The following is a 27,606-nucleotide window of genomic DNA, read 5'->3' as shown; positions in this document are numbered from 1 at the left end:
TTGGGCTGATGAAAAACCTATACGAGGTATGCATTAAGCAGGTTGGCTTTTTCCAGGGCGTCAGTTGTCAGATGTCCCATTTGGTGTTACCCTTGCTTTTCTTCTGACTCCCCACATATCTGGAGAAGGACTTTTATTCTCCTTCATATGTGTAGCCAGATGGAGTTCGGTTGCAGCCTTGGCTTTTCCCCTGACCCCCTGCCCCACACAGGAATGGGTGCCAGGGTCATATCACCACAGTCAAATATCTGCCCAGCCTCCTTTTGAAGACCCCCAAGGTAGGGGAGAGCACCACCTCCCGCAGGAGTCCATTCCAGAGCCTGGCAACCCTAACTGCAAAGAAATGTCTCCTGATGTCCAGCCTGAACCTTCTCTCTAACAATTTGTGGCCATTATTCCTAGTAACCCCCGGTGGTGCCCTGGGGGAACAGAGCCTCCCTCCAGTTCTAACTGGTCTCCCCTGGTGGGTTTGTAAATGGTGACCAGATTCCCTCTCAGCCTTCTCTTGTAGAGGCTGAACAGGTTCAGGCCCTTTAGCTTCTCCATGTAGGACCTGCTCTGCTGCCCCTGTCACCATGCGAGTGGCCTCTTCTGGACCCACTCAATGTGAGCCACATCCCTCTTGAAATGTGGTGCCCACAATGGGACTCAGTACTCCAACTGGGGCCTGACCAATGCTGCATAGAGGGGAAGGATCATCTTCCTGGACCTGCTTTTGATGCATCTGTGGATGCACAACAGCTCATAAAATAAGTAACGTCTCTACAATTTACCAACTACACCTTAACACCAGGACATGATTCCCCTTCCCCCCACCCCCACCTGTTTCTCACCCATTCTCTGCCACACATTTGCATTTTCATCGACCTGCATTCTTGCAAACTGACTTCTATCCTATCCAGGAAGAGCACAAAACAACTGCAGATGCTTCCTATGCCTAAAAGAAGGGTGTTTTGACCTAAAAGCTTGCAAAGACTTATCCCAGCTCTTTTAGTTGGTGTAATGAAGGATATTGGATTTACCCAAAGAAACATGTCTGCTCTCAGATGTCACACACTTACCTGGGACAATTCGAGAGCCAGATATGACAATGCCTCATGGGCGTGCCAGCCAAATCCCTCATGCCTTCCTAATCTGGGGTTGCTGCTTCCCAGTATGGTATACACTCCCCCCCCCCGCAGGCAAGCATGCATTAAGTACATCAGACCAGACACCTCTTGGCACTGCTCTCAGTCTCCTGGTGGTTTGGCATGATGGAGTTTGGAAATGCAGCAGTGCTCCCCCTGGCAGCCTGCGCTGCCTGCCTGATGATCTTCTGGAAGTGGAAACAGCAGCAACGAACAAGCAAACTCCCCCCGGGGCCAACTTTGCTGGAAATCTTTCACTACATGCTGCAGGTCTGGAACAAGGGGATGCTTGAACCTCTGAGGAAGGTGAGTCATCTCCTCCCCAGAGCTATCGTCTTCATACTGGTTTACCTGGGGAGCCATTTCCCCGACCATCAGCTCCCTGGAGGGGGCTGGCAGCTGCACCAAGGAGCTCCAGCAGAGCTCAGCACCTGCGCTAGCGCAGACCCCACTACCTCCGGACTATGTGAATACCTGCAGGGTAAGCTCCCACGACTGATCCTGCACTCGCTCAGAAATGCACAGTCCTGATCCCTGGGACAAGGACCCAGACTCCCCACACCCCTGCCCCACAACCTTCTATGAAACAGCGATCTTCACTGGGCTACAGTTAATCTCCCTCTAGCTTCCTGTCCCCAACTCGATCATTCCTGGTCGTCTAGGTGGTGGCTCCAGCAGGTGTGGAGAGAGCCCCGTCACTCAGCCCACAGGAACGGCACTGGGGTTGTGGGTGCTGGGTAGGGACCTACTTAAATCGTGGTTTCTGAAAAATAGCATTGGCTGTGATTTCTCAGGCAGTCAACCAGGAGATTGCAGCCTACGTAAGAGAGGAAGGTGGCGGCTGGTGGGTGCAAGATGGCAGCTGGCCCTGGAGCCTCTCTGACAAGCAACACCAAAGGGTGGGGCTGCACAAAGGGCAGGCAGCAATCGAGATGACAGCCACCCTTTTGTCCCTCCTCCCCCTGGGGCCTCTGTGCTAATCAGCACCACGGTTCTAGGCCTCTCCACCAATCAGCACAAAGGGTCTGAGTCGCTGCAAAATTACTGCCAAATCGACTTTTCTGGCCACAACCAAGCCACAAGAGTTCCTTCCTCTCGCCACGAGTTTAGTAAGCCTAGTGATAAATATTAGGGTTTCTCAAGGCTCAAAAGGAGCCCAGTGCTGGGGTCACCAACTTCTTGCACAAGTGGCCAAAACCACAAGGCATTTCATCAGCGCCAGCACTAGCTCTGCTCTGGAGTCGTGGTGCTCTGCAGATAACTGCATTATCAGAGGGGAGCAGGGGCCTCCCCTCAGGGTGCTCTAGACCCAGAGAAGGCTCTGCTGAGCCCTGTGGAGGGCTGGCAATGTGCAGACTCCCTTCTCTTCAAACTGCTTCCTGCCAAGCTCCAGAAATATCCCCAAGTGGCACCCAAGACCATGGGTAGCTCCTGGGTGGCACCCAGGGCCCACCAGCATCTTCAGGGCTTAGCTTGGCAATATGCATCACATTCTGGGGCAAAGAACAAAATGCCTGAGAGGTGCAAGGCATGAACAGAGCCTCTTGTGAGACCCATTTGAATTGGGCAGAAAAGGAAACAACCACATGGCCAAAGGCTGCACCCAATAGTACAGTACACTCTCTTTTTCTCGGCATATGCCTGGATGAATATGTGACCAATTACAGCAAGGCTCTTCGATGGTATAACATTCTCCAGCCTACGTAGATCCTAATTAAATGCCATGTAACTATATGCTGAGGTGCATGGGAATAACCTGTATAGGGAAGGCTTCTTAAGCAGCCACTGTCATCCTTTCTTAAGTCACCATCTAAATAAGATGGCCTGGCTTCTGTCACATGGGGCTTTTTATTCCTTGCATTCCCTCCTTGACACATCTTTTTGGCTTATATAGCCAGGCAAACATGTATGTGAAGGCTCTGGTGACCAAGGGCCCAGATCCCTGCAGCTCAGCTCCTCAGTGGTCAATGGGGCCAGAATATTGTGCCTCATCAGATCCTTGGGACAGGTCTTCCGCCTCAGTACATTCACAGCTTACTACCAGGGGTTCCCGTGTCCCAGTTCATTTCTGAGCGCTACTAGAACAGAGTGAGGAGAAATCCCCCTGGAGCGCTGGAATCTCCATAGAGCCCAACTGGCCCAGCACTTCCATGTGGGATGTAAATTGATCTTGGATTTCATGGGCCAACGTCCATTGCTACTGTGTAGTGTAGCCCCAGCAAGAGTCAGTACCTTATGATGAACTCACCCAGCTCAGGCTATGGCCACATATCTCTGGTCTGCCTGGGCTGAGTGCACCTTGCTGGTCATGGCAGCATCTGACCCTCCTGGCTTCTCAATCGTACCAACTCCCAACACAGGTGAGAGAGAAGTACGGCCCCGTGTTGACGGGGAATTTGGGCCTGTGGCAAGTCGTGTTTCTCTGCGACTACGATGCCATCAGGGAAGCCCTGGTGGACCAAGCAGAGGAGTTCAATGGGAGAGCAAATATAGTGTCTGTGGACAGATTCTTCCATGGTTACGGTGAGTGAGAGCAAGGGCTGAGCTCTTATGCCAGTCCCAGTTCAAGGTTAACAATAGGTCATGTCACTTTTACTCATACAAAGATTCCCAGCTCTGGCTCAACAGAAAACCAAGCCACCCCAATGACTGGCCCTCACCCACTCCGAAGGAGGCTAAAACAAGACCTGGCAAAGGGAGAACCCAGCTCCTTCACAGTAATAGAATAAGCAAGCAAGGAAAACTTGATGTGGGTTTCAATACCCACTTAAATGAGTAAATTGGGACCACGTTTGAAGACGGTGGGGTAAGTGAATAACTTTTCTTATTTTCTTGAAGAAATGGCAGTTGGTATCCTAGGAGAGAGGTTCCCAGCTGAAAAGGAAAATGCTTCCTCAAATCCACTTGATCTCCAGTTCAAAAGGGCATCATTCAATACTCACTTTGTTCTTTAAAAGATGGTTCCTTTTACTGGACGTCACATGACTTGGTTGCCTACACACTTCCCTCCATCCAGGTGTCGTCATGGCTAACGGGGAACGGTGGAAGCAGCTCCGGCGATTCTCCACTTCAACCCTGAGGAATTTTGGGGTGGGGAAAAAAAGCATTGAGGAGCGGATCCAGGAAGAATCTCAGTACCTGGTAGAAGAGATGGGGAAAACCAAAGGTTGGTGCTTTCTAAACCGTTCTGCAGGTGGTGTGAACTCAAATAGATCTTGTCTGCTTCTGGTTAATGGACATGGATAATAAAAGACCTCAGGGGCTGCTTTCAGAGACTCCAGGTCTCAAGGCAGAGTCCATGTTTATCTGAGCCCTCAGAGTCCAGCAGCTCCCATCACTGCCAGGGCAGTTATCTAAGAGGACACCCTGGAAACTCCAGGTTCTTCTCAAAATTCAGACCAGTCACCCAGCACTGCTGGATCCTGTTCCTTGAGGACCTTCGTACCCTGGAGAACTTCTTCCAGCAACTCACACCTCCCTTTCTAAAGGCACGTGTCTGCTGCACTCCCCAGCACCAATCATAGCATGGGAAGACACACCCCAGTCCCAGCTCCCTCTCTCAGGCGTGTCAAATAACACAGCAGTGCATAGGACAGGGCTCCACGCCACCTCAGCACTCACATATTACACTCTGGAATGTTTGCAGCCGGTGCCAAGGTCCCTATTGCACCGCCGGTGACTGTCAGCTGGATCTGGGCCAGCTAATTAAACACAAGCCTGCATACAACTGCAGAAGTTTCCAGGTTATGCCCTCACCCCGGGCTTTGGGGGACTCTCATCATTAAGACTTTCCCCTTTGGTGTCAGGAGTCTCCATTGCTTCATGCTCCCAAAATTGAATAGAAAGTGGCCTTGTTTTCTCTCCACCACCAGGTTCTCCCTTTGACCCCACCCTCACTGTCACGCACTCGATCGCCAACATCATCTGCTCCATTGTCTTTGGGAACCGCTTTGACTACAACGACCAGAAGTTCCTGAATTTGATGTGCATTGTCAACAACTTATTCTTGGATATGAGCAATATCTTGACTATGGTAGGTGAGGTTTCTGGGGCAGGAGGAGGTTTATAGTTTCATGGTTGTTAGATGCTGGAAGAAATCTTACAGATCATTGGGTCCAGCCCTCCCCCGCACTTGAGCAGGAAAGATGGGTGTTAAGACACTTTTGGAAGATCGCCATGGTGGAAGACTTTACCACTTCTCAGGGGAGCCTGTTCCAGACCCTGGGCACTTGACTTGTAAAGAATTTTTTCTTTATGTCTAGCCTGAAGAGATCCTCAATCAGCTTGTACCCATTATTCCTTGTCCTTTCCTGGGGGGTCTTGGTGAACAGATGCTCCCCCAGGCCCCGATGTACTCCCCTGATATATATATAGGCTGCCACCAAGTCCCCCCTGAGTCCTCTCTTTTCCAGGCTGAACAGTCCCAAGTCTTTCAGCCTCCCCTCATATGACTTGGTCTCTAATCATGCACATGGCTCTCTTTTGGGCTCTCTCAAACTTCTCCACACCCTTCCTGCAGTGCGGCGCCCAGAGCTGGATGCAGAAATCTAGCTGCAGTCACACCAAAGCCAAGTAGAAAGGGAGGATGACCAATGTTCCCTCTATGGAGTAACGGCCCATGAGCATGCCACTTTGGTCCCACCTCCCCCTTCCAGTGCAGCTTTGGACACTTAGGTGAGCTCTTCACTCCTCACCTGGGGCAGGCAGTGGGGGCTAGGGCCTGGGACCTGGAGGCTGGCACAGGCTCCAGGAAACTGCTCTACTCCCCTGCATCACCTTTGTGAGCGAGGAGGCATGTGGCATCTGTGGCAGGCCAGTGAGGGAGCTCTTGCATTGAGCCTCCTACCTCACTATGCCCATCCACCTTCCGGACTCCATGCGTCTCTCCAGGGGCGCCTAAGCCCAGGCAGACCCACTTTTGAGCCTCACTGAAGAGTCCGGGGGTAACGTATATGCCACCACCCCAAGACGGGCCTGTCTAGATCCTGTGTCCTCGGGGAAACACAGGCCTCATAGTCCTATGGGTACTCGACCCAATACAAGAACTTGGGGTACCTCCCCAAGTCAGGGGCCAAAAATAGTCTCCCTTAGTCTGCAGACCCAAGGGGCCTCCTAGGCATAATTAAACCCACCCCTCAATAAGTCTCCTACACTAGTCACAAAGGAGAACTTTATTGCTCCTGACAATAGGGGTAGAATAGGGGAAGAGGTAGACCACTATCAAGGGATTCCCATTGAGCAAAACAGTCTGGCTGAGGTAGCTGTTTGATACGCCAATGAGCCACTGTGAGCTGACTAGCTCTCTAGAAACATGTACAAGTATCATGCAGAAGATGGTCGAGATCTGGCTCGGAGATTTCCAGAGAGAGCGCATTTCAGATGGATCGGACTCTCTCTGTGCTCTGATGCTTGGGCCATGCTGATAAAATGGCTTCCCCCCCCTTCTTGGGCCAGGCCCTTATATCGCCTTTCTGACCTCAGCAGCCCAGTCCAATAGAAGCCAGGAGTGTTGGCAACTAGCCAACCAATTTAAAAAGCATCACTGGGGAACTGGGCAGGTGAGCAGGGGCTTTTCCCTCCCCCCACTCAGGTGACCAGAGGGACCACACCCTGGGCACCAGGCTTTTGTCACGTAGGCAGGGAGGAAAATCCCCGCTCCCTTAGGAATTCAGCCCCAGTGTCTCAAGCTGAGGGGGACAGACTCCTGGGGAGAGACACAGACAGTGGCATTTCTGCCACAGCATCAGGGCTGGGGAGTGGAGCCCTCTCCCGGAGCTGGCGGAGCCCACAGAGCAGTTCCCCAGAGCCAGTGGAGGCCACACCACCCCCCGCCCCAGCCTCTATCCCTGCCTTGCCTCACCTGAGCGAGGCTCTGGCAGCTCCACTCCCTGGCCCCGACACCACACGCCTCCGCACTCCCCGAGGCGATGGGGGAGAGTGGAGCAGTTCCCCAGAGCCGCGAAGCCCACACCAGGCCTCGCCCCCACCTCGCCTCGGGGAGGACCTTACCTTTAGTAAGTGTCCCACGCTGCAGCCTAGCTCCAATCCCAGCGGTGCATGGCCTGAAAAAGTTGGTGCGCAGCCAGACTTTTATTCATGTGCGGCCGTGCACGCGCACACACCTTAAAAGGAACCTTGAGGATGACCTCCTTAGACTTGCTCGAGATGCCTCGGTAGATGCATGCCGGTGTTCGATTAGCTCTGTCAGCTCTGGCATTGCACTGGTGGCTCATGTTCATTTTGTCATCTATCACGACACCCAGGTCTCATTCAGTCGTGGTGCTAGCAAGCATAGCTCTGCCGAGCCCGTAAGTGTGTTGTAGATTATTTCTCCCCAGATGGAGCACTTTACATTTCTCTGTATCAAATGACATCAGGTTGAGGTCCATCCATTTCATTTATTATGCTTCTCTTATTTATTCTTTGACTCCCTACATATCTAAAGGAGGACTTTTTGTGGTCCTTCATTCCAGTTGCCAATCTGTATTCGGTTTGTGCGTTTGCTGTCCTGATCTACTCCCTACAGGTGCAGGCTGTTGCCAAGTACTGCATTTTTGGTAGTTATTCCTGACTTCCATCTTTTGTAGGCTTCTTGTTTTAATTTCAGGAGGTCCTTGAGTTCTCTGTTGAGCCAAAGGGGTTTCCCAGCCCTTTTGCTGTCTTTTTATGAAAGGGAATGGACTTCCTTTGAGCTTTTAGGATAGTTTCCTCGAGGAACAACCACTCTTCTTGTACACCTTCCTCACTGGACCATGGTCTGGCAGAGCCTTGCCAACCAATCCCCTAAGCTTGTGAAATTCAGCTTTCCTAAAAATCAAGAATTTCTACTTTACTTGCCAATTTCCCTGACTTCTGCTGGATGGAGAAAGTGATCATCTCATGGTCACTGTTGCCCAGTTTTCTTTTGATCCTCAGGTTGCTCATTAGGTTGTCCCATTTGGCCAGAACCAAGTCTAGGAGTGCCTTGCCCCCGGTCAGCCCATAGACTTCGTGTGCCATATAGAGCTCTTCAACACACGAGGAAGTTTTCTGAGAGATCAGATCTACCCAAGTGCTCATCCCACAACATGTCTGGGTACCTGAAGTCACCCTTGGTGACCATGGTCTGAGAGCGTGCTGCCTCCGCCAGTTCTCCACAGAATTATTAGGGCCTCTGCAAGATTCTCCCATCTCTACCAGTGGGGTAAAGACACCCTATCCTGTCCACAGTTCAGCCGATACCAAACCCCCACCTCGTTGTGGACTCAAGGCCTCCACAACAGGCTGAGAGCCTGTCTCTCCCATTGTTCTGGACGTTGTCCTTGAGCAGGAAGGGACTGTCATGAGAGCTTCTCGTTTCTCAACCCTTGTGTGTGGTGCCTTCTCTGGAAGGCCCCATCTCCCACCAACATAGTCAATGAATATGGGATTGAGGTCCTTACATGATTACCTCCCAGCCTGCACAGTGCCAGTAGAGCACAAGGGGACAAATGTCTTGTGGGCAAATATAGCACACATGCAACAGGTAGGGCAGCAGCCAAGGCTGAAGTCAAACTCAACAGCGGGGTCAAGAACAGATGGATACAAGGAAGAGATACCCCATGGGTCAAGGTCTGGAGATGGGGTAGGAAGGAGGGGACTGGGGGATTCTGGGAGACATTTCCAAAATTGAGGTGAAAGCCATAAACCAGACAAACATGGATGATGCCACTGCAGGTCTTCAATCATGGTGTCCCCTGATCCTCCAGTGAGAACACAGCTTTCCGTCCATTGACCTGACTCTCTTCTTCCTCATCCCCAGTTCTATGAGATGTTTCCAAGGATCATGCAGTACATACCTGGCCCACACAATTGAGTTTTTAGCTACTACAAGGCCCTACATGATTTCATCCTGGAGAGAGTGAGGATAAATCAGCAGAGCCTGGACCCCAGCTGCCCTCAGGGTTTCATTGACTCCTTCCTCATCAGGATGGAAGAGGTAAGCAGGGGAGAGTCACTGCTACATGTTAGGACAGGCCTGTGATGCTTTCCATGGGCACTGACCCATGACTGAGCTATGAAGCAGCAAGCTGGGAACTCAGGGCTAGAGTCACCAACTTGAGCAGACCCAATAAAACTTCCCCTTTGGACAGTCAATCAAAGCTTGGGCAGCAGAGGTGTTCTTTGTTTAGGGGCCAAATCCAGGTGCAAACCAGATGCCAGGCTGGTGTTATGTGCTATGAGTTCTTTCTATTGCCTCTCTTCCAGAAAAAGCAAAACCCACAAAATGAATTCAACACCAGAAACCTGGTGGACACAGCAATCCAGTTATTCTTTGCTGGGACAGAGACAACGAGCTCCACCTTGAGATTCGGATTCCTGTTCTTGGTGAAATACTCAGGAGGTCCAAGGTAAAGTGGACATGAAAAAAATTCATTGTACCTATGCAAACTCTAGTTTTGACAGGGACTGGTCACCAGTTTAGTCATCAGCTAATCACCAGGGAATTGGAGATCCACACATACAAGTCCAACTGCACAGGTGAGTGGTGCAGGCCAAAAAGACCTAACGAGGCAGTGATTAGCTTTATATTTCAGTGAGGCTGGATCTGGTCTGAATTGCCAAACCTGCACAGAGAACAGTTATCCATGGAAAGCAATGGTTGTGGTTAGATGGGGGTCGGATGTCAAGGGTCTGCATCTCACTCCCAGCTCTGCCCAAGATGCCTTGAGCAGCCCTGGACCAGGAATATCATTCTCTGCCTTGTACCTGTAGATGAGAATGGGCTGGGGGCACTGAACGTCTCTCACTGTGGATCTGTGCTGCATTTAACACAATGGATCCTCGGACCAGAGACGAGTGACACCATCCAGCTGGGAAGGTGCCTTCTCTCCTAGGAAGACCTGGAAGGCTTAGGAGAGACCGAGGAGGGGGAGCAAAAGGTGGGCACTTCTGGAGGCAGCAGTGGCCACGCGAGATAGGCTGAGGAAGGGTTTTCACTGAGGCGGGGCCTGTCCTTACACATCTGACATTGCTGGGGGATCAGAGCCTGCGGCACAAACACCAAGCCCACCCCTTCCAATCCTGTCTCCGCAGACAAGGTGAGAGAGGAAATCGACCGCGTCATAGGGCGGACCCACAGCCCAGCCATGAACGACCGCGGCCGGATGCCGTACACCAACGCCGTGATCCACGAGATCCAGAGACTGGCTAACATCGTCCCCCTCGGGGTCCCACACAAAGTCACCTGCGACACCCACTTCCGGGGGTACCTTCTCCCCAAGGTGCCGCCTCGAGGGTTACCGGGAATGTTTCATTCATGCCTTATAATCTCCTCCAACAGAGCACTCTGGTCTGGGGTTGGAGGCTGCCTGATATTCAGAAGGGATGAGCAGACAGGAACGTCCTTCAATAGCCTTTTTTTATATATTATTAAACACCTGGAGCAGGGCTAGGAGTCAGAGAAAATGAGACAAATTGGAGGGTTGGACCAAAAGAAATCTCATGAGGTTCAGCAAGGACAAGTGCAAAATCCTGCACTTAGGATTGAATAATCCCATGCACCAGGCCAGGCTGGGGGTGACTGGCTGGGCAGCAGACCTGCAGGAAAGACGTGGGAGTGACAGGGGACCAGAAGCTGAACAGGAGCCAGCCGTGTGCCCTTGTTGCCAAGAAGGCTACTGGCATCCTGGGCTGCATGGGTAAGAGGGCTGCCAGCAAACTGAGGAAAGTCATTGTTCTCCTCTATTGAGCACTGGTGAGGCCACATCTAGAAACGTGTCCAGTTTAGCCCCGTCCTAAAAAGGATGTGGAGACATTGGAGAGAGTCCAGGAGAGTGCAGCTGGAGTACTGCGTGCAATTCTGGGCGCCGCACTTCAAGAAGGATGCGGATAACCTGGAGAGGGTCCAGAGAAGGGCCACTCGTATGGTTAAGGGCCTGCAGGCCAAGCCCTACGAGGAGAGATTAGAGAAACTGGACCTTTTCAGCCTCCGCAAGAGAAGGTTGAGAGGCGACCTGGTGGCTGCCTATAAGTTCGTCAGGGGGGCACAGAAGGGAATTGGTGAGTATTTATTCACCAAGGCGCCCCCGGGGGTTACAAGAAATAATGGCCACAAGCTAGAAGAGAGCAGATTTAGATTTAGATTGGATATTAGGAGGAACTTCTTCACAGTTCGAGTGGCCAAGGTCTGGAATGGGCTCCCAAGGGAGGTGGTGCTCTCCCCTACCCTGGGGGTATTCAAGAGAAGGTTGGATGTGTATCTAGCTGGGGTAATGTAGGCCCAGCACTCTTTCCTGCTTATGCAGGGGGTGGGACTCGATGATCTATTGAGGTCCCTTCCGACCCTAGCATCTATGAATCTATGAATCTATGAGAGGGCAACAAAAATGTTTTGGGGGCTGGGGGACATGACTGGTGAGGAAAGGCTGAGGGAACTGGGCTTCATTAGTCTGGAGAAGAGAAGACTCAGGGGGGGGATTTGATGGCAGCCTTCAACTCCCTGAAGGGTGGTTCCAAAGAGGATGGAGCTGGAATGACCTCAGTAGGCGCAGATGCGGGAACAATGGTTCCAACTTGCAACATGGGAAGTGCATGTTGGATATTAGGAGAAAACTCTTTCACTAGGAGGGTAGCGAAGCAGTGGAACAGGCCACCCAGAGCGGTTGTGGAATCTCCACCCCTGGCTGGACAAAGCCGTGGCCGGGATGATGTAGCTGGGGCTGGTCCTGCTTGGAGCAGGGGGTTGGACCAGATGTGACCTCCTGAGGTCCCTTCCAGCCCTCGTCTTCTGTGATTCTATTACATGGAGGAGGCTAGTGCTATAGTAGTGATCCCAGGCACACTGGCACAAGTGGCTTCCCCACCACACTGGCATTGCGGGGCCTGGTTCTACCTTGCCCAGATTTCAGAGCTCTGAAACCAGTGGTAGATATAACATCCTCTCAGCCTGAGATGTTGGGAAACATTTGATTCTAGTGTGGAAGTATTCCCCGACAATTCCCGCCTGCAGGAGACTTTGCCTGCTGGCAGAAGTTCCACCTGGAAAGGATTTAACTCTCCCGTTCCTGCTGTGTTTCTGTCTCACTCCTCCAGGATACAGATGTCTGCACGGTCTTGGGCACAGTCCTCCAGGACCACAAGTACTTCAAGGATCCAGAAAGCTTTCACCCGGAGCATTTCCTGGATGAGGACGGCCACTTCAAAAAGAACGATCACTTTCTGCCGTTCAGCACAGGTATGAGTGACGGCTCCATTCCCAACCCTACTGGGTTCAAAGACTGCCAGGATACTGAAAAAACCAGTTCACTCCTCTGTGACTCAGTTTGCTCATCATCTCAAAAGGACGGGCCATTTTTGTGGTGGGAGAAAAAGCTTTGAGGGCTGTAGAGAGTGCATTTATAGAACATGAAGTCAAATGGGAGCACAGAATCCTTCCTCTCATTTATTCCTTGCCAGAGACCTTCCTGGACTTGTAGCTCAGCCAGTCTTCCCGTTAGACCCTTGCAGACTGGAGTTCATTTATTTGCCCTTTGCTCTGCTTATCCCTGCAGGCAAGAGGGTGTGCCTGGGCAAGAGCCTGGCCCTCATGGAGCTCTTCCTGATGCTGACCACCATCCTGCAGCGCTTCACCCTGAAATCGCCAATACCCCCAAAGGAAATCGATCTCACCCCAAGAGCGAATGGACTTGGGATTGTTCCTCCCAGGTACGAGCTCTATGCCCTCCCACGGGAGGAAGGGCTGCATGACAACGTCTAAGGCAGCTGCAAAAAGGCATGGAACAGGGCAAAGGACCTCCTTCATATCTCCAGTCCAAACTTTCAATATAGTCTTCTTCCAATATTCTGCACAGGCCACTGCTCCTGGTGTTGGTGTTGCCAAATCATGTGGGGTGCACTGTGGTGCTCCAGGGTATCTCAGGAGATGATCCATGGTTTGTGTCCCCTGACAAACTTTGCTTGGTTGCACAGAGGTCCCATGATTTCATGAGAAACTTGCAAAGCACCTTTCGACCCTAAAATGGCCAACGCATGCATGTCACTGAGGAGACCTCCCAAGCAAGACCTCACCTTCGGGTGTTGACACCGTCCACAGATTGCCATCATATCCGTAGTGTTTTTCATACTTCTGTTCATCTCCACATTACAGAAATGGCAGTGTTGTAGGCCATAAGACAGGCCAAGAGCAGTAAGAGTTAAAGTCTGCAAGTCTACATGTCAGTGGAAAGCCCCAGGGTGCATCAGAGCATGTGGAATTACATCATGAACATCCTAGGATGTAAGGATCAGTACCAGCCTCCCGCAGTAGATAAGCGTAGGTCATACATGGTACATACCTAAGAAGACATGTCATTAAACAACTTCATTAACCAGCGAATTATAAAGGTACACAGCACCAATCGGGACCAACAATGTGAGCTTCATGCAACAGAAATGTACCCTGCATTTGTTTAACCCTGCACTATCCCTGCTGCCAGTCAGTCTGATCACCTGGCTGATGGCATGAATAAAGGCTGCACTAAGTTTATGTTCAACAAATAGCTGTTGTACACTTACTTAAACTATCTGGCAGTACACTTACCAGGTACTTGGACAACAATGTCCAACGTTTATGAAACTGAAACAAGTGGATGGGGGTGGAAGGCAGATGGGTTGCGGGGTGAATATATTTTTGCAACTGAAACAAGCCCTTGAGCAGGACTCCTCTGTACAGTTTCCAACACTGCCTGAAAGGAGACCGAGGACAGAGAATTGGGTTTCCCGGGTGGAGGAGAGCATGTAGCTTGCTGACTGAAGAAGGCGGCTGGGACTTACGGAGAAGAAATTCCTCCTCCGGTGCTAGGGACAATCCTTGGGCTTTCACGTCCACTGGAATCAGTCTTTTCCTTAAATTTCACAGCAGTTGCTGACAATAGTCAAGTCAAGTCAAGTCAGTCCCCAGGCCACTGTGACCATCGGAGCACCTTAGATGCTGTAACCACCCCCCCGGGTGGCTCCACGCCTCACAGATCAGTGATTCTCAACCTGTTTTGTACCAGGACCCATTTTATAAACAGACGGCCAGTCCTGACCCTGTAAATAGTTTAAGTAGAAAACAGCCCTCTGGCCCTGCCAATGGCCCTCACTCCCAACCCCCAGCCTTGCTGGTTCCCCTGACTCTTGACCTGCTGCCCCCCACCCCCAGGTCTCAGCCTCCCAGCGTGCAGAGCAGGGGGTGGATGCATAGGGAAGGGGGCCTTGTGCCCCCCAGATTTGTGCATGGGGATGCTGCCTGCCTGGGTCAGCACAGGCAGGAGCCACCTATGTGGTCCAGAGAGCAGGACTCGGCGTGAGAAGGCAGATCGGGGATGTGAGAGTCATTGCTGCCGCCGCCGCCAGACCCCACGACAGCCGCAATGCCACCAGCGCAAGGAGGCATGGACAGGGATGGGGGCCACGCTGCCCTCACTTTCTCCCACTGCCAGCCACCAGCGCGCTGGGCCAGCTCTACCCCGCGACCATGACCCGGCTGCCACTCCCCACAGGCCACAGAGCGGAGGTGGGGGGTGGGCCGCATTGCCCATGCCCCCCCATCCCTCTGATGCATCATCCATTCTCCCCACCACCACACAAACCCCTGCGAAGAACTGTGGGGGCTGCTCCCCACGCTCCCTAGAGGCCATGTGCATGCGGGCACGCACTCATGCACGTGGCACCCCTGCCTAATCGCCCTCCTCGCACTGCCCCCAGTACCAAGCAGCCCCTTGCAGGCAGGAACTCTGGAAACGTTCAGGATTTGGACCCAGGTTCAAAGTAATGGCAACACAGGTCTACAGAGCTAGCACAGAGGTCTTGCTACAGGCCAGGATTTTTTGGTCCTAAGCCAGAGCGTAGAGCCTGACAAGGTAGGTGTTTGGAAAAACACAAAGCAGAGGCACGCGAAACCAGCTTTGGCTCCTTTGATCTCAGGCATGATGCACTCACTCGCGGTGGACAGCCCAGGAACTAGATCTGCCCATGCCTCAGTGCCAGACCAGCCAACTCCCCTGCTGCCTGCCTGGTGCAGCACAGAGGCACGCACACAAGCACCATGTGGATCAGATCAGATGCCTCTTGGCACTGCTCTGTCTCCCAGTGGTTAGGCACAGTGGAGCTTGGAGGTGCAGGGACTCTCCTCCTGGCAGCGTGACCTGCCTGCCTGATGATCTTCTGGGAGTGGAAATGGTGGCAGCAACCAGGCAAGTTCCCCTCCTAGGCTACGGGCTGCAGCTGAAGCAGTGTGGGCTGAACAAGTTGCTGATGAAGGTGAGTCAAGTTGCCTTGCCTGGGTCCTGGTTTCACCAGGAGTCCTTCCAGTTCCTGCCCTGGGCTCTTGCCCGTTCCTGAATTAGCTCACACAACTCACTAGGGAGCTGGGTCAAGTGTTTGGCCTCAACTCCAAGGAGGAAAAAGTGGGAGTGAAGAGTGAGGGGGCACTCTCATGCCTAGGTCACTGCAGTCCGAGCCCCAAGGCCTTACCACTAGGCCACTGCCTTTCCCAGCTGGATCTGGACCCCAGGAGTCCCGATTCATTTGCCTTTGCTTTAACTACTAGACTCTCCTCCCCCTGCAGCCAGCAACAGAGCCCAGGAGTCCAAACTCCCAGCCCAGGAAGCCCACCCTTCACCAGGCCAAAAGGGATTTCCTGCCCCACCTAGAAGGGACCTAGAACTAGGCCTAGTCCCAAGCCCTTACTAGACCTGCATGGTACTCCACAAGTTTCAAGAGCTCTTCAAGTTGTTTAACCCTGAAACTTCCCCCAATGTTACCTCTTTGGACTGAAAGCCAATGACACCAAGACAATGCTGTGGAAGCTTTAAGGGTTGCCCGGCCTAAGTCAGGGCCAGTAATAAGAGCCACAGCTTTGACCTGGGCTACAGAGATGTCAAAGAACCAGCTCTGTGACATGGCTGGGTCAGAGACCTCATCTCCTTAAGAGCTGTAGGTCCAGAGGAAGGGCACTGGAGCCCCATGGAGAGGTGTCAACCTAGACTCTCCCTGCTCCTCGCACTGCCGACTGGCTAGCTCTAGGCAGCCCCCAGCTCAGTGCCCAATCCTTTGGTGGCACCCAGCTCCCCTCCTCCTCTCACAGGGCTAACCCTGGCAGTCCAGATCACATCTTGGGGCAAAGAGCCAGGTGTTTGAGCTTCCCAGTGCCTGACCTTGGAGCCTCTTGTGAAAGCCATGCAGATCAGACAGGGAAGGAAGTGACTGCACCCCGATGGCAAAGTCCACAGTCCTTTGTTTTGGCATGTGTCTAAGTGGGTATGTGGCTCATTTGTGATGTGCCCTACAGCTAATCTAGGTCTTTATCGCATGCCGCAGAGATAGCTTTGGAGGTGCACATTCGTTAGCTGATAATGGGGAGGAGGTTCCATCATCCGGAACGATTATGCTTTAGCAGCTAATTCTGTCCTTCCCTGAGTCACTGGCAAAACAACAGGACTGGTCCCCAGCACGCGAGGCTCTCTGGCGCCGTGCTTGCTTTCTCTCACGCGTGCAGTTTATTTCAGCGCACGCATCAGGGTTCTGCCGACTGATGCCCAGGCCCCTCCAGTCAATGGGGCTGACGTGGGGCAGGCATCTTCTATGCTTTGCCTTGTTCCTTTCAGCTGTCAGATCTTTGCAACGGGGCTGCCTCAACACTAGGTTGCGGACACGGTTTTGTGAGATCCCGTGTCATTAGTGGGGTATGATGAATACATCAGGGATTCCACAGGCCAATGTCCATTGCTTCTGTGGAGTGCAGCCTCACCAAAAGTCAGTACCTTATGATGAGCTCACCCAGCTCAGGCTGTGCCCACGCTTCCCTTGCCTGTGAGCACCTGACTCTTCTTTCTTCCAGGATAAGCCCAACGACTCCCAATGCAGATAAGAGAAAAGCATGGCCCTGTGTTCACAGTGAAAGCCAGCCTGCAGCAAATTGTGTTTCTCTGCAACTTAGACTCTGTGAGGGAAGCGGTGGTGGATCAAGGGGAGGACTTGAATGGGACAGCAAAAATAAACTCAACGGACAGATTCTTTCAAAGTCACAGTAAGTGAGAGCAAGGGCTGGGCTCTGACAGCAGTCCCAGATCAAAACCTACCTATAGGCTTGGTGCAGGCTCACGACCAAGACCTCTGGGGGCTCTGAAGTTTGCCATCTTCATCACTTGGCATGGGTGGTGCATGGAAGTGAGTGAGGTCCTTTGTGTCAGAGTTCACCTGGACAGCAAGTGCTGACAGCTCAGAAACAGGTTGGAATCAGGGACCTACGATGCCCAAACGGGCCACTGGCTTTTGGGGGGAGTCAAAAGAACTTGAGCCAGCCCTTCAAACGGAGGATGATGAGAGCTGTGCAGCTCAGGCTGAACATAAATTTCTGGCCCCCAAATGACTGGGCCTCACTCATTGGGAAATGGTCATACAACAACCAGTGAAGGTGAACCCTGCCTCACCGTGGCAACAGAATAAATAAGGAAGAAAATGAACCTTATATTTACCAGAAAACATTAAGTGGGTTTCAACATGGACTTAAATTACTAAATTGGGGTCAGGTTTGGAGATGGTGATGTAGGTGTAGAAGAAATGGCAGCTGGTATCCTGAGAGAGGGATCTCCAGCTGAAAAGGAAGATGCTTCCTCAGATTCACTTGTTTCCCATTCAGAAGGTCATCACTCAGTATCCACTTAGTTCTTTAAATTATGGTTCCTTGTGGTGGACACCATGTGATTTAGCTCCCCACACACTTCCCTCCATCCAGGGGTCGTAGTGGCTAACGGAGAAGAGTGGAAGCAGCTCTAGCGATTCTCCACCTCAACCCCATGGTACTTTGGTATGGGGAAAAAAAAGCATTGAGGAGAGGATTAAGGAGGAAGCCCATCATGTGGTGGAGAAGCTCAGCAAAGGTTGATGTCTCTTGTGTTACAAGAAGAAATGCCTTCCATACCACTGTGCAGGTCTTGTGAACTCAAACTGCTCTGGTTTGTTTCTGGTTAATGGACAATAACAATGAAACCTTTGAGGGACTAGTTTTCAAAGAGCTCCAATCCCACCTCAGGATCTCAAGCAAGACTCTAGGCCAGTGGTTTTCAACCTGTGGTCTGTGGAGATGCCTTGGGTTCTGCAGGGCTATGTTTAAGGGGTCTGTGAAAGATAACTATGATCAATCAAAAGTATGTGAATACCCACAGTTACAATTCAAAGGGGTGCACACCTGCATTCCAAATTTTCGAAGAGGTCCACAAATGAAAAAAGGTTGAAAACCACTTGTGAGTGAGTGGTAAACCTCCACTTCAGAACCATATTAGGTTACACTGACCTCTGTCTCTACCTCTCAGTCGCATGCCACATTTTTGATGGAAAGTGGATGTTTGGGAGGATGAATGTTCTTGACTTGATGGTCTACTTGGCCCCATGGCAGTTCTGCTGCAGGGCTCCATCTCCCCTACACCCTGCCCTTTTCCTCTCGAGTAGATGGTCCCTGTTTTCCACAGATGCTGAATGAAGACTATTCTCGGTCTTCTTCTCTGTCTTTAACTCACAGTGTCCTGTTCTCCTTCTCTGCTGGTTCAGCCACTATATAGTCACTCTCATCAGACCAAACAATAATCATCTTGATGGACTCACTCCCATTCCTTCCTTTGTCAGTCCCCGGCCTTCAACCCTGGCCTTCTGAACTGTCCCCTCTTTAGGAATCAGGTTCAGCTTCTTTCTTAACTAAATCAAACCTTCAGGAAAGGATTTTCTTCTTTTCCTGTGTCCCATTATTCTTCTGCAGTCTGAATGTATTAAATTGGAAAAAAGGGCTTCTTAGATGTGGTCCTTGATCCTCTTTGTTACTTTATAAATTAAAACTCATAAGTAAATCCCTCAGATTTATTATCACTCCTCCCGGGTATGCTCTGCCATTGACTCCAGGCCCCTGTTTGGCTCTCCTCACCAGCAGGGTGGGATAACTTTTCTTTAGTGCAGCTGCCTCAGTTTCCCTTCTTGTGCCCCACTTTTCCCAGTAGGCCAGTTCACTTTCTCCTTCTCCTTATCCCTCCTTCACTCAGCTGGTGTACACTCGTCATTTATCAACAGGGTTCTTCTCCACTGAGGTCCCCACTTGGGTTTCTATGGGGATGACCCTCAGCATCTCTCCCCGCTGTCCCAGTTTATTTAACTTTCAGGGAGGGACAATCCTCAATTGGGCTTCTCCTGGTCCCCACAGATCCCAAGGGTCCAGTGTGCGGAGTTTCTTCTTAGGAGTTCTCTCCTCTTGTAAGCTCTGGTAGTGTTTTCCCACGCCAGGCACCCCGAGCACAGAGTTCTCTAGGCAATCTCCTTTTAAATTACCCACTTCCTGGTGTGGGCCTATCAGGGCCGGTTCCCCTTAGCATGTGCCCTCATGCCCCTGGAATTGCCAGCAGCTTTGGCTCCTTGTGCTCTGGAGCTGTGCTGTGCGTCTGGACCCAGATGTGCGGTTCCCTGTCGGCATAGCCAGTCCAGCGGGAGTGTGGCAGGGCTGGGACCCTGTCCCTGTAACACCACTGCTCTAAGTTCTCCCAAGTCCTCAGAGCCCAGAAGCTCCCATCGCTCCTAGGGGAGTTTCATAGTTAGGAGCTGGAAGGGACCTTACAGCTTATTGAGTCCAGCCCCCCTGCACTTGGGCAGGGAAGACTGCTGGGATCAGATAACCCCATCAAGATGGGCATCAAGATGCTTTTTGAAGATTGCCAGGGTGGAGGACTGTACCACCTCTAGGGAGAACCTATTCCAGACCCTCGGCACTCGACTTGTAAAGAAGCTTTTCCTTATGTCTAGTCTGAAGCGATCTTCAGTCAGCTTGTGCCTATTATTTCTTGTCCTCCCCTGGGGGGCCTTGGTGAACAGATGCTCCCCCAGGCCCTGATATACGTATAGGCTGCCACCAAGTCCCTTCTGAATCCTCTCTTCTCCAGGCTGAACAGTTGCATGACTTTCAGCTTCTGCTCATATGACCTGGTCTCTACACCTCTGATCACGTGTGTGGCTCTCCTTTGGACTCTCTTGAGCTTCTTCACATCCTTCCCAAAGTACGGTGCCCAGGACTGGATGCAGTACTCCAGCTGCAGTGTCACCAAGGCCGCGCAGAGAGGGAAGATGACATCTTCAACCTTGCTCAAGATGCCTCGGTATACGCATGCCAGTTTTTGAGTAGCTCTGCCAGCTATGGCATCACATTGGTGGCTCATGTTCGTTTTGTTGTCTATCATGACACCCAGGTCCCATTCAGTTGTGGCGCTGGCAAGCGTAGCACTGGCGAGACTGTAAGAGTGTTGTGCATTATTTCTCCCCTGGATGGAGCACTTAGCATTTCTCTGTATTAAACAACATCAGGTTGAAGTCTGCCCACCTCACAGGCCTGTCCAGATGGCTTGTAATGCCAGCCTGTCCTGGAGCGTAACCATGCTCCCCCATAGTTTGGTGTCATTAGTGAACTTGGCTACTTCCCTCCATTGGTTCTCCACTGGCCTCAAGAGGGCACCTTGGAAATGCCAGGTTCTTCTCAAAATCCAGACCAGCCACCCAGCACTAATGGGCCCTGGTCCTTGAGAAGCTTCTTCACTTGGATAACTTCTTCACATCTCCCTTTCTAAGGGCTCACCTCTGCTGCACTCCCCACAGAACAGGCAGATATCCCCAAACCTCAGCTCCCTCTCTCAGGTGTGCTAAACAGCTGTGCGTAGGATGAGGTTCTGTCCCAGCTCGCCTCTCACATATTACCCTCTGAAATGTTTGCAGCTGGTGCCAAAATCCCTACTGTAGCACCCATGACTGAAAGCTGCATCTGGGCCAGCTAATTAAACCGGAGCCTGCATACAACTCCAGGAGCTTTAGAACACACCCTCACCGCAGGCTTTCATAGTTTCATAGTTAGTAGGGACCTGAGCAGATCATCGAGTCTGACCCCCTGCCATGGCAGGAAGGAGTACTGGGGTCAAACGACCCTGGCAAGGTGTTCATCTAACCTCCTCTTAAAGCCCCCCAGGGTAGGAGCCTGCACCACTTCCCTTGGAAGTTGGTTCCAGACCCTAGCCGCCCTGACCGTGAAGTGGCACCTCCTGATGTCTAGCCTAAACCTGCCCTCTGCCAGCTTGTGACCATTATTTCTAGTCACTCCTGGTAGTGCTTGGGGCAACAGGGACTTCCCCAGTGCCTGCTGGTCCCCCCCGACTAGTTTATAACAGACCACTAGATCCCCCTCAGCCTTCTCTTGTGGAGGCTGAACAGGTTCAGGTCCCGTTGCCTCTCCTCGTAGGGCCTGCCCTGCTGCCCCCAATCATGCGAGTGGCCTCCTCTGGACCCTCTCCATGCTGTCCACATCCCTCCTGAAGTGCGGCGCCCAGACCTGGATGCAATACTCCAGCTGCAGCCTGACCAGCGCCGCATGGAGGGGGAGGATCACCTCCCCGGACCCGCTCGAGATGCATCTGTGGATGCACGACAAGGTGCGGTCGGCCTTCCTGACCGCATCCCCACACTGCCGGCCCATGTTCATCTTGGAGTCAATGATGACTCCAAGATCCTTTTCTGCCTCTGCCCTGCCGAGAAGGGAGTTCCCCAGCCTCTAGGTATGGTGCTGGTTCTTCCTCCCCTGGTGCATCACCTTGCACTTGTCAGGGTTGAAACCCATCCTATTCTCCTCCGCCCACCCCTGTAACCTGTCTAGGTCCAATGGCAGCCTATTCCTCCCTTCTAGCGTGTCCACATCCCCCCACATCTAACTGTCATCAGCACATTTGAACAGGTGCTTTTTACTGCCTCGTCCAAGTCACTGATGAAGATGTTGAACAGTGCGGGCCTGAGGACCGAGCCCTGGGGGACCCCACTGCCCACGTCCCCCCAGGTCGAACATGACCTGTCCCCCACCGCCCTCTGGGTGTGGCCCTCCCGCCAGCTGGCGACACATCTGACTGTGTGGGTGTCTACACCACAGCCCCCAGTTTCTTAATGAGAACGGGGTGAGAGACAGTGTCAAAAGCCTTCCGGAAGTCCAGGAAGACGATGTCCACTGCTCCCCCTGCCTCTAAGGATTTGGTGACCTGGTCGTAGAAGGCCACCAGGTTGGTCTGACAGGACCTGCCCCTAATGAACCTGTGTTGGTGGCCCCTAAGCATAATCTCCCCCCACCCCAGCCCCTCGTGGACTTGCGCCAGGATAACTCTCTCAAAGAGCTTCCCCAGGATCGAGGTAAGACTAACTGGCCTGTAGTTCCCCGGGTCCTCCTTCCTCCCCTTTTTGAATATGGGAACCATGCTGGCCTCTTCCAGTCCTCTGGCCCCACACTAGAGCCCCACGAGTGCTCGTACAGCCGTGCCAGTGGTCCCGCAATGACCTCAGCTAATTCCCTCAGCTTTCAGAGATGGAGATCGTCTGGACCAGCTGATTTGAATACATCCAGTCCCTCCAGACGTTCCCTGATTAGTTCCTCACTAACCCTTGGCCTGGGTGCACCTCCCCTGGGGCTTAAGGGGGGCCCAGAGGTGGGGGTGGCTGTTCTGGTCCCTGCTCAGAAACATGGAGACAAAAAAATCATTAAATAAGTTAGTTTTGTCATCTGGTGTGACAACCAAATTTCCTAGCGTGTCCTGCAGGGGCCCCACATTACCCAGAACCTTTTTTTTTTTACCCCCTATGCATTTAAAAAAGGACTTCTTGTTGTCCTGGATCCGGGAAGCTAGTCCCAGTCCCATCTCTGCCTTGGCCTTCCTGACCCCCCCGCATCTCCGAGCAACCGCAGTATAGTCCTCTCTGGTGATGGCCCCTCCCTGCCATTGGGTGTGTGCCTCCCTTTTAGCTAGAGATATTCCTGGATGCTTTTGCGACCTCCTGCTCCCTTTGATCCATGTTGGGATTACCTCCCTTTGGGCTTGGAGGATCGTCTCCTTAAGGAGCGACCGCTCTCCTTGGACACCCAGCTCCCCTCCCCTCCAGGACCTCAGTCCTTCCCCCACTGTTCTTCTTAGCTCATTGAAGTCGCCCTCCTGAAGTCCAGGGCTGCTGCCTTGCTGCCGGCCTTTGCCACCTTGCGCTGGATGGTGAATCCCAGCGGGCAATGATCGCTGTCGCCCAGGGGGTCGAGCCCCCGCAGCCCCTGCACCAGGTCGTCCCCTGTGGCCAGCACCAGGTCCAACAAGGCGTCTCCCCCGGTGGGGCTGTGCACCTCCTGGGTTAGATGGAGGTCCTGCATTCGGGCTAGGGACCAGGGCCAGTGAGATCATCCAGCTGGGAAGGGGTCTCCTTTCCTACCAAGAACTGGAAGGCTTAGAAGAAACAAAGAAAGGGGCACTTCTGGAGGTAGCAGTAGCCACCCAAGGTGGGCTAAGGCTAGGCCTGACCTTAAACAACTGACATTGCTGGGGGATCAGAGCCTGCGGCACAAACACCAAGCCCACCCCTTCTCACCCCGTCTCTGCAGAGAAAGTGCATGAGAAAAACTGACCGTGTCATAGGGCGGACCCACAGCCCAGCCATGAACAGCTGAGACCGGATGCTGTACACCAACGCCATGATCCACGAGATCCAGAGATTCGCTAACATCACACCTGTGGGGGTATCACACAAAATGACCTTTGACACCCACTTCAAGGGTTACCTTCTCCCCAAGGTGCTACCTCCAGGGTCCCCCAATAACCTTCCATATATACATTACACTCTCCCCCACCAACAAAGCACTGGGGTCTGGACAGGATGCTGCTCTACATTCAAAAGGAGACGAGTCCAGACTGGTGGGAACTTAGACAGCCAATCGTATCAAGTAGACTGAACACCTGCAGGCCACTCCATTGACATGACTGGGTCCCCTGCAATCCTAAGTGACACTGAGGGGCCTTTCTCTTCCTTGCCCAAGAGATTTCTCAGCTCTGTAACCAGCGTTAGATTTCACGTGCTCAGCCTGAGAAGTTGGGAAACCCTTGACTCTAGGTAGAGCTACTTCCCCACCATTCCCAGCTGCAGGAGAGTCTCTCTGCTGGCAGAAGCTCCAATTGGAAAATGTTTAGTATTTCTCTCTCTCTGCTCCAGGACACAGGTATTGCATTGTTTGAGCACAGCTCTCCAAGATCCCAGATACTTCAAGGATCCAGAAAACTTCCACCCAGAGCATTTCCTGGACGAGAAAGGCCTCTTCAAGAAGAATGATGACTTCCTGCCATTTTCCGCAGATATGGGTGACAGTCCTGGCTCCATAGAGCGACAGCCCAGCTTTTCCCATCAACCACCACAAAAACCTTTTCAGACCTAAACACAGTGAGCACCAATGGGCCTGCATTTACTCTGTCATCACACTTGAAACCCATCCAGGTCACATGTTCAGACCCAGAGGTCCTCCTCTGTTTCTCAGCACCTGGCTCTTCCTATAGGAGGGCCAGACCAGGGGTCCATCTCAGGTACCTTCTTCAGAGTTTAGAGGTTCATAGAAAAGTAGGGTTGGAAAAGCCCTCCTGAATTCATCCCAAATTGGGTGTTGGTCCAGGGAGTCTATCAGTCTGAGGTTGTAGGTCATGAGGCCAAATCAGAGGCAGATGAGAACTGTATCCATCTTCCCGTCTATTGGTAGCCAGACAAATTCCCAGGAATATAGCTCAGCCAGCTCTTATTCTTAAATCCTTGCTGACCAGAGTGCCTTCATTCACCCTTGGCTCTTCTTACCTCTGCGGCCAAGAGGGAGTGTCTGGGCAAGAGCCTGGCCCTCACGGAGAGCTTCCTCGCTCTAACCTCCATCCTGCAGCAGTTCACACTGAAATCGTCAATACCCTCGTAGGAAATTGATCTCACTCCCAGAAAGAGCGGACTTGAAATTGTGCCTCCCAGCTATGAGTGCTGCACTGCCCTGCAGGAGGAAGGGCTGCAGCACACAGCCTAGGAGAGCGTGCACACAGTCACGGTGTCCCTTGTACTAAGGCAGCACATGGACGCATGTCAAGGAGGAAGCCTTCACACACGCCTTTACCTTTAGGGGTTGCTTCTGCCCCTTTCTGGCTGAAGTACTCATGGCATTTTCCTTGTTCCTATATGTCTATAGAAACAACTACTTGGGCTTTCACCTCCTTTGGGATTTGTCTCTTCCTTAAGAGTCCTGGCAGGTGCTGCAAATAAAATTTTCACAAAGCAGGCATGCACTCTCATGTTTGGAGGACTAGGGACAGCAGGAGCTAATTCACCAAAGTGTTGGGCTTAGTCCCAGCTCAGGGGTTTCACTTGCCAAGCTAGAGCATGGCAGCAGTGGGCCCTTTTGATCTTCAGTGGGCAGGTCACTTGAAACACAGCCTCAATGCATCCATTTCCAAGATGGAAGGAGTAACCCATCGTTTCCTGCCGTATGTCTACAAATTGGAAGGGTTTTGAGGCAACGACCGACTATTACTGTGTCTACACTGCAAATGAACAAAATGGTCACCGAAATACCAGGAGACAGGCAGCCCCCTTTACGTAGCGAATCGGCTTCTCTAAGAAGTGCTCGAAGGTCTAGAGGAGACAGGCGACAGAAAAGACTCAGTCACTAGCAGCTAGAAATGCTAGACCTAGGAAGAACCATCCAAGCCCAATGGTAACTGGCCACACGGCCCTGAAGGAAGGCCTGGAGGGCCACACGGAAGAGTTCAGAGTAGACTCAGGGGACAGGATCCACCATGGAGGCGGTGATGCAGGACTGGGCTCCGACTGCGGTCTTGACTTGCTCCTGATCAGGAGAGTAGGGTCTAATGAGAGTCACATGTTTGGACAAACATGAAGCAGACACGCCCAGCCATTGTAGAGTGCCTCTTAGACATGACATACTTACCTCTGACAACTTAAGAGCAAGATACAATGATGCCTCGTGGGTATGGCAGCCAAGTCCCTTATTACTGTCCAATTTGGGGTTGCTGCTTATCTGGTATGGTATATATACACACACGCACACTGTAGGCAGGTGAGCATGAAATACATTATATCAGACAGCTCTTGGCACTGCTCTCGGTCTGCCAACCTTTTGGCAAAATGGACCTTGGAAACGCAGCAACTCTCAGCCTGGCAGCCTGTGCTGCCTTCCTGATGATCTTCTGGGAGTGGAAACGACGGCAACGAACAAGCAGACTCCCCCCAGGGCCAACATTTCTCGAACTCTGTGGCTACCTGCTGTGGGCTAGGAACAAGGGGATGCTTGAAACGCTGTGGAAGGTGAGTCATCTCTACCCCAGAGGCCTCATCTTCATACCGCTTTACCTGGGGAGCCATTTCCCTCAACCACCTGCTCCCCAGAGAGGGCTGGCAATAGAGTGCTAGCAAAGCTCAGCACCTGCGCTAGCACAAACCCCACTATCTCGGGACTGTGTGCATAACTGCAGGGCCAGCTCGCAGGACTGCTCATGCAATGGCTTAGAAACCGATACAGTCCTGACGCCTGGGACTTGGGCCCAGACTACACCCCACCTTCTACTGAAGAATGATCTTCACTGGGCTGCAGTTAAACTCCTCTAGCTTGCTGTCCCCAAGCAGACCATTCCTGGTGGCCCAGGAGGTGGCTCCAGCAGGTGTGGAAAGAGCCCCGTCATGCAGCCCACAGGCAGGGCACTGGGGTTGTGGGTGCTGGATAGGGACCTACTTAAATCGTGGTTTCAGGAAAGCCAGCCATCTCTCTGAAAAATGGCATTAGCCGTAATTTCCCAGGAAATCAGCCAGGAAATTGCAGCCCTCCTGAGAGAGGAAGGTGCTGGCTGGTGGGGCGACACAAAGAGCAGCAGTCGAGATGGCAGTCCCTCCTCCTCCTGGGAACTCCCTGCCAATCAGTGCAAAGGCGCTGGGCCTCTCCACCAATCAGCACCAAGGAGCTGGGCAACGGTGAAATGACCACAAAATTGGCTTCTCAGGCCATGACCAAGCCACAAAAATTGCTTCCACTCGTCACGAGTTAGGTACATTCCTAGTGACAGACATTTTGGTTCCTCGAGGCTCAAAGGAGCCCAGTGCCCTGGTCATCTACTTGCATGGGTGCCCACAAGTCTTTTCATTACCGCCAGCACCAGCTCTGCTCTTCCGTCAGGATGCTTTGCAGGTAACTGCATTATCAGAGGGGGGCAAGGGTCTCCCCTCAGTGTGCTTTAAACCCTGAGACGGGTTTGCTGAGCTCTGTGGAGGGCTGGCAATGGGCAGACTCCCTGCCCCGCACTATGCTTCCTGCCATGCTCTAAAAAGCTCCCTGACTGTCACCCAGCACCATGGGTAGCTCTTTGGTGGCATGCAGCACCCACCAGCATCCTCAGGGCTCAGCTTGGCAGTCTGGATCACATTCTGGGGCAAAAAATGGAACAGTTGAGATGTGCAAGTCTTGAACAGAAGTTCTTGTGACAGTCATTTGAATCAGGCAGCACAGGAAGCAACCAGATGGCCAATGGCTGCACCCCACAACACAAGTCCACTCTCTTTTTCTTGGCACATGCCTGGCTCCTGCATGATCCTTATTAAATTATTAAATGCCATGCAACTATAACAACGTATTATTAATAATGCATGTCACAGA

General features: G+C 52.2%; 1 protein-coding gene across 1 annotated transcript; it reads left to right on the top strand.

Annotated features, from left to right (window-relative positions):
• The first annotated feature begins 1,253 nt into the window (after positions 1-1,253).
• On the top strand, positions 1,254-12,843 carry LOC149860387 (cytochrome P450 2G1-like). Its single transcript, XM_090051374.1, is given in 9 exon segments — positions 1,254-1,433; positions 3,488-3,650; positions 4,144-4,293; positions 5,000-5,160; positions 8,908-9,084; positions 9,354-9,489; positions 10,182-10,369; positions 12,180-12,321; positions 12,638-12,843. Coding segments are annotated over 9 exon segments (1,503 nt in total).
• The last annotated feature ends 14,763 nt before the right edge of the window (positions 12,844-27,606 follow it).

The sequence above is a fragment of the Crocodylus siamensis genome, chromosome 6 (genome assembly GCF_052110815.1).
Source record: "Crocodylus siamensis isolate JL-2025a chromosome 6, ASM5211081v1, whole genome shotgun sequence".
Classification (NCBI taxonomy): domain Eukaryota; kingdom Metazoa; phylum Chordata; order Crocodylia; family Crocodylidae; genus Crocodylus; species Crocodylus siamensis.
This window is presented reverse-complemented; position numbering and strand designations above follow the sequence as displayed.